Source organism: Parus major, chromosome 3, assembly GCF_001522545.3.
Source record: "Parus major isolate Abel chromosome 3, Parus_major1.1, whole genome shotgun sequence".
NCBI classification, from domain to species: domain Eukaryota; kingdom Metazoa; phylum Chordata; class Aves; order Passeriformes; family Paridae; genus Parus; species Parus major.
Window position 1 is genome coordinate 78,538,734 of NC_031770.1, and position 18,161 is coordinate 78,556,894.

Consider the following 18,161-nt stretch of genomic DNA (forward strand, 5'->3'; position numbering starts at 1 on the left):
TTTGCAGAGCTTGAAGCTTTTTTTTTTTACTTGTGACTGCTAGCTGCTCTGAAATTTCCTTTTCTCCATGTCATATTGTTATCCACTTATGTGCTTGTTTTATCTTGCAAGCTGTATCTGGAGTGATCATTGTCTACCATCACATGCAAATATATAACCATTTTATGATTTTTAAGCACTCAAACCCAACAGTTGCCCAAATTAGTTCTCTCTGCAGCTTCTCTTGTGACTGTTACAGGTTGGATGACAACAGATGCTGTTTTTAATAATTTGCTGTAGGTAGTAAGTGACTACTCATTAATGCCTTAGTAGCTGTCCAGTGCTTGCTTTCTCATTATTCATGCCTCTTTAAATACATGATATCCAAACTCAGAAAATAATATTTTCCTTATGAACTTTTCCTTAGAGTTTATCAGAGCATCAGTTTGACATAGATTGCTCATACTAGTCACGAGGGGAAATTTTACAACTTAATTTTTCAGTTTTAGAATCAAGGAAATTAGATGCTTTTGTATTTTCTGTCCCAGTTCAACGTGTTGAGCTATGACTTGCTTGACTGTTGAGCAATAAGGAGTTCTTGAGTTATAAATGCAGCTCACCGATTTTCAAGTGCAGCAGTATGTGCTCGGCAATTCTCCTAACTGTGTGTAGGGATTTTAGTCAGCCAAAGGAAATGTTACTATGACTTCACATGCATGTTAATATCTGGCTTGTCTGATATAGACAACTGTTCTGGTCCTTCTTGACCCAGAGAGGTTCACAGCATCATTCTGCATAGCCCTGGCTCATCACCTGCCAAGATCTGTTCAGTGCACTGAGTGAGGCAGGCATCCTGTGGGAAAATGATTTTGCAACCATCCATGATTAAAGAATGCCACAGTGCACAGTGGACTGCTGCAGTCTTCAGCCTGCAATTCCCTATTATAGAGTAAACAATAATTGTTTTAATGTTAGATATGTGTTACTTTTGGAATGTTTGAAAAAAAAAAAAAAAAAACAAAACCTGTTCCAAGCTCTTGTTGTTATATCATTCTTCAGGAATGTTGGAGCCTGTAGACTGCACAGAGACCCCTCCTGAGAAAGCAACTATAGAATGATGGTCTAATAATGGTCATGCTATTATATGGATTAGCACTAGAGGGAGTGGGATGTTTTTCCAACAGGTTTTTGATGTGTATATATATTTGTTGACATGTCTTAAAAAAAATCTAGTCTCTGTTCTAAACTGGCTACCTCCTGTCATCTTTGGTCCTTCATATCTTGAACCTGCCCCCATCCTAGTCCCATCTCTTTCCCTCTACTTAGTCTCAGGGTCTTTCTTCTACTTTTGCTTAGCCAGTGAATCCATTAGATTTTCATCATGATACCTTTTGTATATATATATTTTTATTGCTTCATTTCTTTGAAATGTCAAGTCATCCAGTTGTCTGTCAATCCACAGATTTCTTTTCCATGCTCATCTAATGTGATCTGTGATGAAGGATTTTTGCCAAACCAATCCTGTGTTCTCTCCATATATTGTGGAGAGTGTCTTGTGTACCCTCTCATTCACCAGTGTTTGTTCTGAATTTGTCTCTTCCTGTGAAGAGAATCCTATTCTGGTTTGTCACTTTATACTTGTCCAATTCAGTAATTGGTTTTCATTCACGTGGATTGGGCTCTGCATTGGGGGTGGAGGGGTTGGTTCCTAGCTGTCAGGTTGAGCTTTGGCTCCATACAGCTATCTACAGGCACAGGTGAATGCTGCCTTCACCTGGAGCATGGTCAGTGTGGGAAAGAACTGCTTTGAGACTGGAGTCCTCTGATTATCAAATCACTGACCCTTGTGCAAATCAATGCTTTTGCTCAAACTCTTGAAAACTGCACTAGTTTTCAGGGGAATGATGAAAACTCCCTTCAAATTTAAGCCAGAGGTCTGAAATACTAGCCTTCCAGAAAAGCTAGTTTTGTCTGATCAAGGTCTGTGGTTTTTAGCCCAGCGTTAAAAGTACTTTGAACGTGATTCAGGTAAGGTCCATTATGTGAAACAGCTCAGCTCAGTGCAGTAACGTGTAGCAGAAGTTGCTCAAGAATGGAGTAAAATTGTTCAAATATGGATTTGGCCTGCAAGCAGCCAAGCAGCCTTATCTGCATAGAGGAGATAATTAAAATAGATGGTGCCAGTATGCTTTGGAGCTGATGATTATATGAGATAGAAAAAGCAAATGATTTTGAAAAACAGTGGGTTATTTACGCAACTTAAGTCATGTACGCAGTCTGTGTAAAATTATAAACAGGAAGGTTATTAGTAACGTGCACATGCATGTTTGGAGTCAGCAGCTGATGTTGTCTGCATGGTTTTATGAATGATGAAAATGCTTTACCTGCTGATGCTGCTGTTCTCTCTGTATTCCCAGCAGGCAGTAGTTTCTTGTTCTAAAGGAAAAATATGCAGGATTTTTCTGTCCTCTGAAATACTAACTATACATCTAATATCAGCCTATAAATTTGTTTTGGATGTTTGATTCTGCAGTTCACGGTATTGTTTTTTAACTTGTCTCTCAACTGTGTCTATTGCATTACCTTAACTAACTTCAGGCTGATTTCCACTGAAACATTTTTCGTCCCAGAATTATTAGCATTCCTATGCAATAAATATTTGTCAGTGTCAGGACTTGTGTAAGTGCATAAGAATAATAAAGATCTGTTATCCCAGTAAGGAGTGTGCTTGCTGCCCAAGTATCTTTTTTTTTTTGTACCTGGTTTGTTGGTTTTTGGACACTTTGTCATAAGTGGCAAGACTTTAAAAACTCTCCATCTTTAAGTCAGACTGGCTCTTCCAGCCAGGATTCTTCAGTTGCATCTGTTTTCGCTCATGCTCAATCTTGCTCCTTGCACATTCCTTTTGTCTGTCTCTGCTGCTTAAAAACTGAGATTGATCTTGAATGATAAGTGCCTGTAAAATTCCATTAAAAAATGCATCTACACTTGGCAAAAGGATAAATATTTAAATACAAGTACATGGAAAAGGACAAAGTTAATGACCTACTTGATGTACATGCCTGTAGCAATACCACAGTTTCTGCTGTCAAAACAAAGTTGTTTTACCTAGCTAATTGTTTATTCTGTGTCATGAATTAGTGGGATACTATTCTAAGAGTTTACTCATGGTTAAGAACATGAGAATCCCATGTCTCTTAGAAGTGTAATCAAGAAATTTTGCTGATTGATTAGAGAACAGTTTTACCATAAATGTATTTTAATTAATATATTGGCTAGCTGTTTAGACTTGTTTCTCTTATCTGCAAAAGGTATGCAACAGCCTAATGAGCAGCTGCGTGATAATATGCCTTGTGTGAACTGTGAACTTTATGAACTGTGGCTTCTGTAATCCTAGGACCACACAGAAGAGAGGAGAATCATTTGGAATCAGCAAAATAGGGAACAAAATAAAGGGTGTATTCAAGAGTTCTGCAATGGAAGGAGCTATGTTGCCTAACTATAACTTAAATGAAGGAGAAGATGACTTTGTGAGTAAAACCATTACTGCTGTTGTCAGTTTTCATGTGCTGGCTTCTGATTAATTTGCCTTCTGTGTATGCATTCACAAGCCAAGGTCACACCCCCAGTTTCTGTGCTTCTGAGCTTATTGTTTTAGTATGGAGAAGTACCAAAAGTAGTAGTGTCAGATATTTTTGTAAGCAATGACTTTTTCTCCAATTCTGGGTAGTAAGGCTTACACAAGACTTCATGCAGGGCTCTTCATCTGCAGCCTGTCACAAGAAATTAAAACCATAAATAACATAGTGGAGAAATTGCTGTTGAGTTGGTCTGTGATGCAGCATTTTTTCTATAGATCAGGAGCTTGTTGTCCTTTCTCACTTGCCTTGGATGTCTCAGTCAGTGTTTTACTTCCATGCTAAACAGCCATGAATAGAGCCAATGGTAAAATTCACTGCACGAGATATCATTACCTGAACCACAGCTGGGGGATGAATGGAAAATTTGAAAAAGGGAGGAGGAAGGAATTGGTTAGAAACAGAGGTAGACTGTACCAATTAAAATAGAGCTGGACATCTCTGTGCCTGATTTCTTACAGATTGAAGAAGGTGTTATGGTGATGGAAGATGATTCTCCCGAGGAGGCTGTTACCACCCCAAATACACCCCGCAACCTGGCTGCGTGGAAGATCAGCATCCCATATGTTGATTTTTTTGATGATCCCTCCTTGGAAAGAAAAGACAGAAAAGAGAGAATTCCTGTATTCTGCATTGATGTAGAGAGAAATGATAGGAGGGCAGGTATGCAATGTGGCAGAAAAATAAAGTGGTATTTGAAAGTGAACTCAGAATATTCTAGTGTGCTGTATTCTGATGGCTTTTTCAGCGTGTTTTGTGTATGTATTTTTCTGATTTCAAAATAATGGCTTGAAAGTTCAAGGAAAATGAGTTTGAGAGATAAATGATCACATTTAGTGTTTGCAGGCTGAGAACTGACTCCTCAGCATGAATCAGTTCTATTTAGACTTCACGCCAAAGTTTGAAATGTTCTCTTTCCAAAAATACTTACCTTAAAATTCATATTAATAAACACCTGGAACTTTTTTTTCATCCACTCTGAACTTTGGAATAATGAACAAGAAGTCGGTTTTTATATAAGCTTAAAATCAGTTCTTAGGAAATGAAAATGTTTTGCTTGTTTTAGGATCCATTGTGGCTTGCAGTTAGTTTAACAGTATCTAAATAGCAATACGTCCATGTGGAGTGGGGAAAAAACAGCAACATCCTAAGGCTGCTGGGATTTGTGTTAGTGGGACTAATACTTCCACAATAAGTATTTAAGAGGCATTTAGTGATAATCTTCAGTGATAGGATTAAGAATGATCAGCATTCAAGCTAGTGGTGCAGAGGACTGTATTCAACAAGTGCTATTTCTAATTCATTTGGATAGAAGTTTGAAAATAGATCTAATATAGTCAGCCATCTTAAATGTTAGTTATGCAGCACTCCATTGTTTAAATTGCAGGGATCCCATAAATGAGGTGATAATTTCCTTGCTAGTACCATATCTGTCTACCAGTTATGCATTTTACTGTAACACTAAAAGTACCTTAAAGGTTATTACTACAACAGGGTGGGGGGGCTAATGTAATTCAGGTTTTTCTTACCATAATCCAGCGTATGTTTGCTGTTGCTAATTTTGTCTCTCAGGTGCCATAAAACATGGTTTGTTTTTAACTTTTTTTTTTTTCTCCAGTTGGACATGAACCCGAACACTGGTCTGTCTACAGGAGATATCTTGAATTTTACGTGCTTGAATCAAAGCTTACAGAATTTCATGGTATGTTCTCCATCATTTGAAAAGCCATTTCCCCCCTGCTGTGATTACCATTCATTACTTAGCTGAAATTTAAAATGCTCAGTGCTTACTGCATTGCAAGAAAATTTAATCTCCTTGATATCTTTATTAGGTACATTTCCTGATGCTCAGCTTCCATCAAAGAGAATCATTGGCCCCAAGAACTACGAGTTCTTAAAATCCAAGAGAGAAGAGTTTCAGGAATATCTTCAGGTATCAAACAGACATTTGGAGCAAAGAATATTCTAAAACTAATTATATGAAACTAAAAAAAAAAGAATATCTGGGGTTTTTGGTTCATTTATTTCCAAGTAATTTTATAGTTAGAGAAAGGATTAAAGTGGGCAATGTTAAAGTTTCACGTGACTGAAAACAGAAATCTCTTGCAAATGGCAATATATGTGGCAATATAATGCTTCTTGAATATCTTTTTGCTATGCAGAGACAGATTTTTAAAGATTAATTTAAAAGTACTTATATTTCTTTTGTTCCTTCTGTCTCAAAGAAACTTCTTCAGCATCCAGAACTAAGTAACAGCCAGCTTTTAGCTGACTTCCTGTCCCCTAATGGAGGAGAGACTCAGTTTCTTGATAAAATGTTGCCTGATGTGAATCTTGGTATGTAATATGCTACTTCTTTATGCTGACAAATAGTAATGCCATGGATGCTGTGATTGAATTCTGTGATTCTGTGAATGCCAGTAATAATGAATAGGTAACTCTTGGTAATGTAGGAAGTAAGAACTCTGCTCCTTCACAGCCCTTAAAATTATAGCTCAGGAAGCAGGATACGCTGATACTTCTTCCTTGAAGAAAAAAAAGACATTTTGAAATTTAGGTAAAAAAAGTGTTTTAAGTGGTTGCTTTTGAATTTTTGTGTCAGCAAGCAAGATGATAAGGTTTCTCTTAAAAAATTTCGTTGTTCAAGAAAATTCTGGTATTGTCACAAGTCAAATCTGCGTGTGTCTGTCATTTTTTGCAGATGAGATGGCATAAACACAAGACTACCTTTGGATTTTAATTTATTAACATCCTCTTATTTTATTCTGAAAACTACAATATTTTATATTTCTAGTATTGGTTGGTGTTAAGATCTTTTCTAACATGAGCTACTTAATTGAATTTGAGGCAGCAGTGTGTGTGATACAGGCAGGTCAAATGGAAATGGAGAAATTCTAATGTCTAATGACAGTAGTTCATACTAAATAAAACAAGTCAACTGTAGTGTGACTTGGCAGCAATGTAGCTGTCTCAGAATAGTGGCCCTGAGCTGGTCAGGTCAACTTCATGGCCATTCTGTCTTCATGTTTTGTGCCACTTGTGTCAGTGTGGTCCCAGAGAGCCGTGTCTGAGCTGTGCCGCTGTATTTCTGCAGCTCCCGGTCACAGTGTTGTCCTGCTGGGGAAGCCCTTCTCTTAATCTGCCTCATCAGTTGTTGAGTGGGATTTCTGTTCTCAGCCTCCACTCAAAAGGATTGTTTTTGGTTTCAGGTCTTCCTTCTAGATCCAGCCATACATTCTTATAAAAGCTTATAATTATGGTGTTTTCTTACCTGAGACGGTGCTTCAGTTCCATAAAGGGCATTATAACAAGTCTTGGCATTTCAGCAGGGCTTTTTGTGAGAATGAGAGTTTTTATTGTTGCCATTTGATCATTGTACATATTTTCTGATGTAAATTCCAAATTTTATTACATGTCGATAGGAAAAATATTACTGTAACTGTAGTAATTAAAATAAAGCCAATCCTAGACACTTCCATTTCACAGCATTCAAAGTCACTGTGGCGTATCCTGATAGCCTTATCAGGACACAAGAGCTGATTGTTAAGGCCACTTCTGTAACCTGTCCAATTTAGAAAATTTTACTCAGCCCAAAACAGGGGTTTTGGGCTGGCTCCACCCAGAATCTCTCCAGATTTTCTGATTTTTCCACAGAAAGAACAGAATCTGAGTTATCTTGATTTCTTCTGTGGTAAATGTTTATGATTCTATACAGGGAATTTTGCCTGTGCTGGTGTTGTAGCAGTACTGCTGTTAGAGCTATCTATGTTTAAACTCTTCTAGAGTTAAAAGGTAGACCTACAGTACTTTGTTGTGGAGTTTCTTTAAAGGTGTCCAGATTAATAATCTGTATGTTTTTAATGTCTTTTCATGGTTTTTAAATATATTTTCTTGAAGAGTACTAATCACTACTACAGGCTGGTTATGTGCAAGACTATTTTCATAGGATTTTGTGCCAAATGAAAAAAAACCAAGCAGATTTTAAAAAATTATTGTATTTTTAAATAACTACTAGACAATAAGTACATAAAATCTAGCAGAGCAAATTGTCTTTCAAATCAGTTATAACAGAAAGTGTTTGTTTGTTTCTAATTATAGGTAAAATCATAAAATCTGTTCCAGGAAAGCTAATGAAAGAGGTAAGTCTTTCAGGTTGCCAATATCTTAATTAGTTAATTTTACAAGACTACTAAATTACAGGCTAATCAAAACTTTGTTTGAAAATTCTTTTTTTGTTGTTTTTGTTTCCACTTTCCTATAATTAAGCAAGTGACAGGTTACTCATATCTTTTTTCAGAAAGGTCAGCATTTAGAACCATTCATCATGAATTTTATCAACTCCTGTGAATCTCCCAAGCCTAAACCAAGCAGGCCTGAACTTACCATTTTGAGTCCCACTTCTGAAAATAACAAGAAGGTACAGTAAGTCATGTTCCTTTCCCATTTTAGAGAAGTGAGGAAAACTGACCATACATTTTCTCTCATACTAGCAAGCTGTCTTAGAACTCATTAACTAAAATTATTTCGGATGAAGCCAAGCTGGGAAATGCTGTCTAGGAATGTAGACACTGAGGGTGTTCAGTCCAAAGGCCAGACCAAAGGTAGACTGGAGTAACATTTTCCTACTCCCCTGAGTAGGAAATGTGGCATGGACTTAAGTTGTTCAGTTCTGCACTTCCACTTCTGTTGTGAGATACGACATCTTTGTGCAGATGTGCAGCCTTCCAGTTCCTGAGGGGAGCCTACAAGAAAGATGGAGCGGGACTTTTACAAGAGCATTTAGTGACAGGACAAGGGGAATTGGAACTGAGAGTAGGTTTAGATTAGATATTAGGAAAAAATGTGTTAGCGTGAGGTTGGTGAGGTGCTGGAACAGGTTGCTCAGAGAGGTTGTGGATTCCTCATTCCTGGAAAGCCAGGTTGGATGGAGCTCTGAGCAGCCTGGTCCAGGGAAAGGTGTTCCTGCCCATGGCAGGGGGCTGGGGCTAGGTGATCTTTGACATCCATTCCATTCTGTGATTCTGTGTGTTAACTGCTGTGCAGTAGTGAGGCACCTCACTTCTGGTGAAGGAGGTGAATGCCAAATGTCTGTGCCAGGACTGTGTGAGCTGCCTGTATGGAGTTTGTGTGGAGATCTGGCAGGAAGCCAAAGAGATAAAAGGTTAGCACTTCCTGAGTGCCCATCTGTGACAAGAACATGTAATTCAATTTTTTGGTAAGTGACAGTCTATCTCCAACTAATGCTTGTATTGCCACTGTGTGTCTTTTCTGAGACAGATCTGTTTGAGTTTTAACACTTTGGACTGGGCTCAGATTACAATGCACATTCCCCCGTGCTTGTGCTGCCACGAGTGGGATACATGCAGGCTCCCTCCTCCTCAGCAGGCTGCATAAGAAATCCCTGAAGGTCTGTCTGGGTAGGCCCAGTCAGAAATGTGCCTAATGCTCTGACTGATCTTCATGCTCCTTCCTTTTGAATATTCCTGAGGCGTGTGTATGTTTGTCTGTTTTAGATACTGGTGGAAAGATGTCCAGTTAAAAATGCACAATGAATGTGGGTAGTCAACCCCCAGTATAACGAGGAGCAATCGGATTTAATTTGGTCTCAGATCCACTAGAACAAGAGTTACCAGCCTGCTTGGTTAAAAAAGAACCAGTAGTTTTTAACCTGGTTAAAAAAAACCCAAGTGAACAAAAAGCTCTTCTTCCCTCTTCTAGAGGCATTAGCAGGATTTCTGGCCATATTTCTGTTCTGAAGGTCTGTAAGCAGCTTGATCATCTTCTGAACATACTTTTGTCAGACTTGCTATAATAGGTCAGGACTTCTCAGCTGATGCAGACTTTGCAAAATATGCCAATAAAGGCATTGTTCTGCTGGCTTGTGATGGCCTGCCAAAAGCAATAAAAGCTGTTTTTGGAGCACCAGCACTATAATACATGTTTTGGAGTAGCTGCTTGGAGGAAGATGTGGTCGCTTACACTGACTGATAGGATTCAGACACTGTGTACAGTCTTTCTTCTTACCATTTTGGTATAATCCTCTGTACTTTTTAAATGAGCATGAAGAGCAGGAGAGAGGTTTATGCCTCTGGCAGTAGATATTGTTGATAGTCATGGTATTGTTTTTGTACAGTTCACACCTGTGCTGCTGGAGTGTATGGGTATATGTTTGCATATGCACTCTGCATTGAGTAACTTTTTTTCCTGTGAGGCACTTTATATGAGCATTCATGCTTCCTTTGTTTGCTTTTCCCAATAAGGTATGATTGCCTATTGTACTGTAAATAAATACTAAGGGATTACTTTGGTCTTTTTCTAAATACAGGCCTTTTATCTTTCATTGACTTCAAGGGCTTGACTCCCATTATTAATCAATACTAATTCATGTAATTTCCTCATTGTAAACCTTTTAAAAATATTTTGGGGTTATAATTGTAATTATTGTTTAATCTTTAAAGATTACCTAATGATAGCATTGAGGTTTGTGGTGTTAGTCTCAAATATTAACATGCACAGAAACATCTAAAGCAAAATCCTGTGCTTATCTGAATTGTGAGTATAATCTCAACTTCTGTACTAGATAACCAATTGTGTGTTTTTCACTAGAATTTCTCCTGAGCCAAGATACTGGAAAGTGTAAAACATGGAAGTAGAGGTCTGAAGCCACTTAGTATTATGGCTGCTGCAGTGCATTAATGCATTGCAGATTGCATTCTGAAATGCTTTCAAAGTGCACCTCTGATCAAGGAATCGTTACTGTTTAAGGTGCAACACAGATTATCCGTGTATGGAGGTACAGTCAGCATTCAGAAGATGCTGCTTCTGGTTTGGTGTGAAAGTGGAAATCACACTTGAAAGTCAAAAAGCTTTGCCTTAAGCTGGCCTTCGTGTTTGATTTTTTTATAGGTTACCTACCAGATTGCTATTAATGATTTAGTTTGGCTTCCAGACACTGCTCTGAACCTATATCTACACGGCACAATGGGCTGCTTTGAGTTGGCTCAGTATGTATCACCTCTGTCAGGTCATGGAGTGTATCTAAAAAATAAAGGAGGCTCTTGTTTAAGTTACAGTACTACAGCTGAGGTTTTTCTGCTGTTCCAGTTTTAGTATTTAGGAGGATGTAGAGTTCAGTTCATACGGCGTGTTTTAAACAACCTGCCAGGGATGCTTCCATAAAACAGGTGTGAATAGTTACGTGTTCTTTTTAGGTTTGTTACATTCCTGGATACCAGTCATCCACCAGTGCATTAGCCATATTTGTCCTTTTATGTTATTTATGTAATAAGTTGGTGTTTAGTTTGAATGAATCTTGTGCAGGTAATAGCAGCAGCTCAGCACTTAACAAAAGCAGAGGGCCTGAAGGAATACATGTCAAAAACGTGACTCTTGCCAGATGTCCTGATGTAATTTTTCCTAAGAGTGCAAAGCATTCTCTTTAGAGACTTGCGTGGTTCAGAGATTGTTGTGATTTGCATGTTTTGGGCTTTATTTATTTTGGGGAGAATTGCAGTACAGAAAGTGAACCACATACAAGCAAATTACTTCCTGTTCCTTGGAACTAATGTTATTTTGGGAGTGGTAAAGAAACCCCTCTGTGAGTGGCAATCACCTCAGCCTAGGCAATTCTATGATTATGTTGCATTTGCTTCTAGGTCTAATAATTTTTTTAGAACCCTGGCATAAAGTTTTGAACTTTCTTTTCATAATACAGAGTATTTTGTTTAAGTCCTATTTTATATCTAGACATAACTGGTTTTGGGGTAAGTTAATTTAAAATAAATTGCTAGTAGAGATTGCTAGGTATTGAACATGGAAAGCATCAGGATTTAGAGACTTCTTCCTTTCCTTCTGTTGGGATTCATAGACTTGGGGGCAGGAGAGGCAGGAGCTACTACCTAAGGTGGCTTGGGTCCCCTTTTTGTGTGCCAGGAAGAGCCTCTTGGAGTTTTGCAAGAATTAGAGTATCTTTTCAGAAAGAACCAAAGGCAAGGTAATAGATCAAGGAGGAAGGTGATGATGTAGAGTAGAAGTCTAAAGCAATATGATTGAGAAATAAGAAAAATGTAAAGAAACCCAAATATTAGTTCATAAACATTTTACTATAAATAATTAAGCTGGCAGAGGAAGAAGATATTTCTCTATCTAAAAAACTTGTATATTTTGTCTAGAAGCCATTGTATTTCTTTCAAAGTGGAAACTTACAGGAAGTTTTAGGAATACTTTGTTGTTGTAGGCTTCCCTTATGGTTTAAGGCAGAAAACTCTGTATCCTCTTAGCCCCTCATTTTCAGAACAGGGTACATCAAGGAAATCATAGCCTGTGATAAAAGTCTAGATGCTTACAATGACACAATTGTTTAGATTGGAGGAAGGCAGTGGGAGCAGAAAGGCTCAAAAATTAATGTTGTAGTGCTGACTTGTTCTGAATCCAGGTATTTTGGTTCTTGTGTATCATGGCAACATGTGATGTGCTCTTTATTGGAAAGTGAAAGACATGAAAAACAAAACCTGAAACAAATTAACACCCCATATCAGTTCTTTGAAAGCTCTGGAAAGAAGCTACTTCTATAAAAAGAAACCAACCCAAAGAACTGCTGGCTATCCTTTTGCCTTTGAGTGCAGTGATTTCAGTCTTATGTTTCTGTTTTTAGCTTTTTAATGATTTATTCAAGAATAATGCAAACCGGTCTGAGAATACAGAAAGACGACAAAATCAGAACTACTTCATGGAAATGATGACTGTAGAAGGAGTCTATGACTACTTAATGTATGTTGGTAAGAAGTGATTTCTCTTAATTATTCATATACTTCATGCCAAATACGAAGTTCACAGTCTGTGGTAAGAAATGAAATTCTTTTGTACCAGTCATATATAACTCAACAAGTTCAAGCTAATATGCAACTTAGTAACATGGTGCTGCTAAAATGTAATTTATCATTCATCATTTCTTAGTTGCTTTGTTATGTCTCCATCTTTCTGCATCTCAGTAGCATGAGTTTATGGCAGTAGGTCTCATCCCTTTTCTCAGGTCTAGGCTGCTGGTAGACTCTGGGAACTGGAATTGTTAGATTAATAGAAATAGCTAAAGGAAGTATTTGATAAGCACTGTGGAGAATATCGGTATTTTCAGTGCTGCACTAACAAAACTGAAATATTCGTTTCTTGCTTGCAATCTTTTTTTTTTTTCTTTTATTTTGAATAAATGATGATTTTATCACGAATATTAGGAGACCCTCACATATGTTACTACTCATAGATGTTGCTGTGACTTTCCAGGTAGGGTAGTTTTCCGAATTCCTGACTGGCTGCATCATCTCTTGATGGGAGGAAGAATTCTCTTCAAAAATACATTGGAACTTTACACAGACTATTACTTGCATAACAAGTTAGAACAGCTATTTGAGGAGCACCGGCTGGTTTCTCTGATAACACTGCTGAGAGGTCAGTAATAGTTACATCTTTGAAAAAAAGAATACTGCTTTAGTCTGGTGTTTGAAATCTCTTCAGTGAAGTTGCTGAGTGCTATACTTTGCAATGCTGACTAACACTGGTGGAGTATTAAAAATCAAGTGAGCCTGGACTAACTTGAAAGCTTGTGGAAAGATGTTGAGTCACATATGTTGTCTGTCAGTGATGATTACAGAAGAAAAGCATTATGAATAGTAATTGCTCGGGTGTGCAAAGAACAAGAGAAACAGAGTAAAAGTGGTTCAGTGTATCAGCACAAATGTTTCATGAAGTCATCAAGTTACTTCACTTGTGTACTACATCAGTCTTCTATTGTTAATTTTTTTATTCCCTTTGTTGTGGTTGGCTCTTGAGTGGGCTAGAGTGTTCCTCACTTTCAAGTAAGGGAAGGGGAGAGTGACTAAAAAAAATTTTTAAACGACCTTGCAACTGTAGCATATTACCTGACTGCAGTCTGATCCAAACTATGCATCTAGCCAAAACTCTGGAGTCAAGACAGCTCTGTCCTTGTCAAACCAAAAATGAAGCTTGTGAAAGGCAAAAAAGGAGTGCAGTAAGACTTTCAGAGCCTAAGACCAAAACTGAGCACCTGTTACGTCAGATGAATAATAATTCTTGCTTTCTCATTCATAGGTAAATTTGAAGTTTTTGACAGTTCCAGACAGTGCTTTAGCAGAACGTGTAAACACTGCTTATAGTTTTGAAAGCAGAAGGGAAATTGTGAGTTGGGAGATCATAACTAACCTAAAGTAGAATTGATCCAAACTTTGGAGAGAATGCTTTAAACTTTGAAATGAATGGAAACAAATTGTGAAAAGATGATTGTCCTTCAAACTGGTGTGGTATTCTGGATTTGATGGGGCTAATGTGAGCAAAAAGTATGACAAGACTAGAATTCCCTTCATGTCAGCACAATACAGAGAAGAGGTTCAGTTTTGAAGCCACAATCCAAAACACATTTCTGTGTCAGTGATGTGTAGCTGCCTAAAGATATATTTTTTTTTCATGTGTCTTCGCTGCAGATGCCGTGTTCTGCGAGAACACTGAGCCCCGCTCTCCCCAGGATAAACAGAAACGAGCAAAGCAGACTTTTGAAGAAATGATGAAATATATTCCAGGTTCTGTATTCCATGACTGCCTCTATGAGGGTGGTTAATTGTTCAAGCAGATATTTAACCCAAATACAGTCATACTATCTTTCCAAATCAAATAATACTTGGGCTGCTGACATTTGAGTTGACTGGAATACCAGGTATAAAAATCCAGCAGCTCAGTTTTTTCATTTAAGTGTTGCTGACTAAGGTAACATAGTGATTATTAAAGACATGGTGATGGAAATAAAGAGCTTTACACATCTGCTTAATACCATAATTTTTCATCTTTTGAATGTTCCTACGGTTTGTATTTTATCCAGATGAAAAATGTATTAAAAAAGGCACATGATTAAGCTGGAAGATAAATTTGAGCTCTCCTTGCACTGTATAAACTAGGAAAGGGGGGACCATTTAATTGAGAGTAATTCTAAAAAATCAGCTTGGGGTTTATTAAATATTGCATTAGAATAAATTTATGCATTTATATTATAAAAACATTTATATTATAAAAAGTGTAGTAATTACTTAGGTGTGGAGCCCTGAAGGAAAGGGAGTAGAAAAGGATGAACCCGAAAGTGTGGTTTGTTTTTTTTTCCCATTTGAGACAGAAAAAAAATTGAACTCTTTGTTTAATTTAAGCAGTTTTTTTCTTGTTAATTACTGGAGTTCTATAACTGCATCATAAAGCTGCTTTGCAGTGCTTCCTCATGACTTGTGTATTTGTTTTTGGAATTTGGTCTAGATTTAATAGGCAAGTGCATTGGGGAAGAGGCTAAGTATGAAGGCATCAGGCTTCTGTTTGATGGACTGCAGCAACCAGTGCTCAATAAACAGGTAACTCGTGTCAAATTTGCCTTCTGGCACAGGATTTCCTGAAGTGATTGTTTGATATAGCAGAGGAGTGGGCTGTTACTCAGAATTAAGAATAAAAAAGCCTTGGTTTTGCCTTGGCGTGTCCTTAATTTTCTGTATTTTCTTTTAGTTAACTTACGTTCTGCTGGACATTGGGATTCAAGAGCTCTTTCCAGAGCTGAGTAAGGTATGTGCTAACTCCATTTGAGAGCTGTAGAATTCTTCAGGCTGCTACTGAGTCTGGTCACTGGTGCATTTTTGCTGTTATTCTCAATTACTAATATTAATTCTGAATTTTGGAGAAAAGAGGTGTTTTTCAACTATGTCAAAATAATTGAAATCTGGATTTCTTACATTTTGGATAATTAGCTCTTTCCAAGTCAGCTCGGGCCCATTTGTTTAGCATGCAGCAAGTCTGAGCTGCCTTTCAGTAGACTTGGACAAATAACAGCAGTTGGGATCTCTGTGCCTTTCTCTTTGACTGATTTGTCTCCACTTTATTTTATGCATTTCCCAATTTAGGAAGGGAATTCTGCATGCAAAACTCAGGTCAAGCTGCAGCATTTTTCTTGAGAATATCTGGCAGGAGGATTTCTTACCTCTAGTTTGGTCACTGCAATGTTAACTTCAGCTATCCAAATAAAGGAGAAAGGATTTGCACAGCAGAAATTGCTGTGTGAATGCATATCATTAGGTTTGGGATCTGTCTGATATTTGTATTTATGTATACCAAACCTTCACAGGTATTTACATAGTAATTTTAGTTTAGTCTTCATGGCAAGCAGGAAGATACCTGCTAGTTAGCTAGTAAAAAACAAAACCCTAAACAAATTAGGAAAACCCCCTCACTAGCAATAAATGTTCGTTGCATGAACCCTGTGCCTGAGAACTGTGGAGTGCCAGCAGCAATTTGTTTTGCATGACAAACAGAAACAAGTGCAAGATAGGGGAACAAGCCAGGACACTCTCACTGTTTTCAGTGAAATGAGGCTGGCTCAGCCAGTCTGACCTACTTTGTGCTTCAGCTCTGTAGCTGCCCTCCTCAAGCCAGTGCTCAGACAGCTAAAAACAGGTGAAAAAGGACCCAGCTGACTGAGGAAGTAGCCTGGGAACTTAAGTGCAGAAAAAAATACCTGATTTAGCCCTGCTGTTTTACTCTGCTGAACTTGTCTTGTACCTCAGCAGCTAATTATATATAGGTATTGGAAAATAATCTTCAGTTGATTGTGGAAAAAAATGAGTGGCATTTAGATAGTCTTTAAAGTATCAGTGAGGCCCAGAGAGCGGTAATCAGTGGAATGAAGTCTAATTGGAAGCAGGCCAGTAAAAAGGGACTTATCCAAGGGGTCACTGGTGGCTCCAATCCTGTTTAACATCTTCCATTAATGATCTGGATGATGGGACAGTGTGCAAAGGCTGGTGATGACACAAAACTGGGAGGAGTAGCTGATGCACCAGTGGGCTATGCTACCTTCCAAAGGGACCTAGCAGGCTGGAGAAATAGACTGACAGGAACCTCATGAACTTAACAAAGGGAAGTGCAAAGTCCTGTTCCTGGGGAAGAACAACCCCGCGTGCCAGGATGGGCTGGGGGCAAGCCAGCTGGAAAGACACAAAGTTGGACAAAAGGCTGATGGTACCCTGGGCTGCAATAGGAGCAGTGTTGCCAGCAGGTCAAGGGAGGTGGTGCTGCCCCTCTGCTCAGCACTGGTGGGGCCACACCTGGGGTACTGTGTCCAGGTCTGGGCTCCCCAGTACAAGGTACAAGGTGTGGACATGCTGGAATGAATCTGGTGGAGAGCCAGGAGGATGATGAAGAAACTGGAGCATATCTCCTATGAGAAGGGGCTAGAGAGCAGGGGCTCTTCAGGCTGGAGAAGAGAAAGCTCAGAGAGTCTTAATGATGTCTATAAATACCTGAGGGGATGGTACAAAGCAGACAGAACAAGTGGTGCCCACTAACAAGGACCAGTGGCAACAGGCACAACCTGAAACACCAGAGGTTCCCTCTGAACATCAACACTTCTGCACTGTGAGGGTACCAAGCACTGTCACAGGTTGCCCAGGGATGCTGTGGGATGCTCATCCTTGGAGATATTTAAAAGCTGTCTGGATGTGGTCCTGAGCATCTCCAGGTGGCCCTGCAGGAGGTGTAGATCAGGTGACCTCCAGAGGCACCATCCAACCCCAGCCATGCTATGATTTCATAGCTGTGTATATTTAATGGGAAAAATATTTTCTCTTCAAAAACAAATCAAGAGAGAGATTATTCAAGGTAAATCAGGATAATATTTTTCTACTTCTTAATCTGTTTTTTTTCATGTGTAACTGACACTGTTCAGTGCTGTTGTGCAGTGTTTCATAACCACCTGCTGAGCAGGGACCTCTAATGCCACCTTTGCTCCTGGTGAAATGGCATAGGTGAGGGGTGGGCTCCTCTGTCCTCTGAAGCTGGTGGGGACAGAGCAAGGGCAGCCCAGATTTCAGTACAGGAAAGGAAGAAAAATACTTCAGCTGGGAGCTTGAGCTGTTTCTTTATTTCAGATAATACAGAACAAAATGCTGCATCTGTGATGTTTGGCAGTGGGACCTGATTTTGTGTACCAGGATTGAGAGGGGAAATGCAAGGTGGAGGGACTATGGATGGAGGGACGGCAGTGGTTTTCATCCAGAGCTGTAAAAACATTTTCACAAAATCACTGCAGACACTTGGCACTGTGCAGCCACTTGGAAAGAGAATTGTCTGTTCCTAACAACTGCAGTGGGGAAGTTTAAAAGTAATGACTGGTTCTTACTTATCTATCCATTGTATTGGGGGGAATCAATCCAATGCCTGATCTCTCTGACCAACATAGAGTGGTCCTTTTTGAGTTGCTTCATACCAAAATGTTTTTGTAGTTACAGTGAAGAATGGAAAAACATTCTTTCAGTCAGTCAGCTTCTAAAGGGGAAAGTGAACATCCCAGAAGTTTTGTTCTGAGCACTGCTCCTTTGGCAGGGAAAAGAGTGATGGGAGAAATGGGAAGATTTTCCTTAGTGGGGATGTCAGTCTGCTTCCCACTCTTGAGATTGGTATCTTGAAGGTATTTCCTGCTGCACGTTCCAGTGCGGATATATGCTGGATCAC

At 38.8% G+C, this 18,161-nt stretch overlaps 1 protein-coding gene across 5 annotated transcripts in view; it reads left to right on the forward strand.

The window, feature by feature from the left end:
- Positions 1-18,161, forward strand: part of SNX14 (sorting nexin 14) — a 45,598-nt gene that overhangs the window by 26,239 nt on the left and 1,198 nt on the right. For all 5 annotated transcript variants that reach the window (XM_015621609.1, XM_015621611.1, XM_015621610.1 and 2 more), the window contains 12 exons: positions 3,377-3,509; positions 4,079-4,280; positions 5,236-5,319; positions 5,450-5,550; positions 5,843-5,954; positions 7,716-7,756; positions 7,915-8,034; positions 12,271-12,394; positions 12,897-13,061; positions 14,111-14,206; positions 14,925-15,016; positions 15,165-15,221. In XM_015621609.1, coding sequence (XP_015477095.1) covers positions 3,377-3,509; positions 4,079-4,280; positions 5,236-5,319; positions 5,450-5,550; positions 5,843-5,954; positions 7,716-7,756; positions 7,915-8,034; positions 12,271-12,394; positions 12,897-13,061; positions 14,111-14,206; positions 14,925-15,016; positions 15,165-15,221 — 1,327 coding nt within the window. The remainder of the gene's footprint in view (positions 1-3,376; positions 3,510-4,078; positions 4,281-5,235; positions 5,320-5,449; positions 5,551-5,842; positions 5,955-7,715; positions 7,757-7,914; positions 8,035-12,270; positions 12,395-12,896; positions 13,062-14,110; positions 14,207-14,924; positions 15,017-15,164; positions 15,222-18,161) is intronic.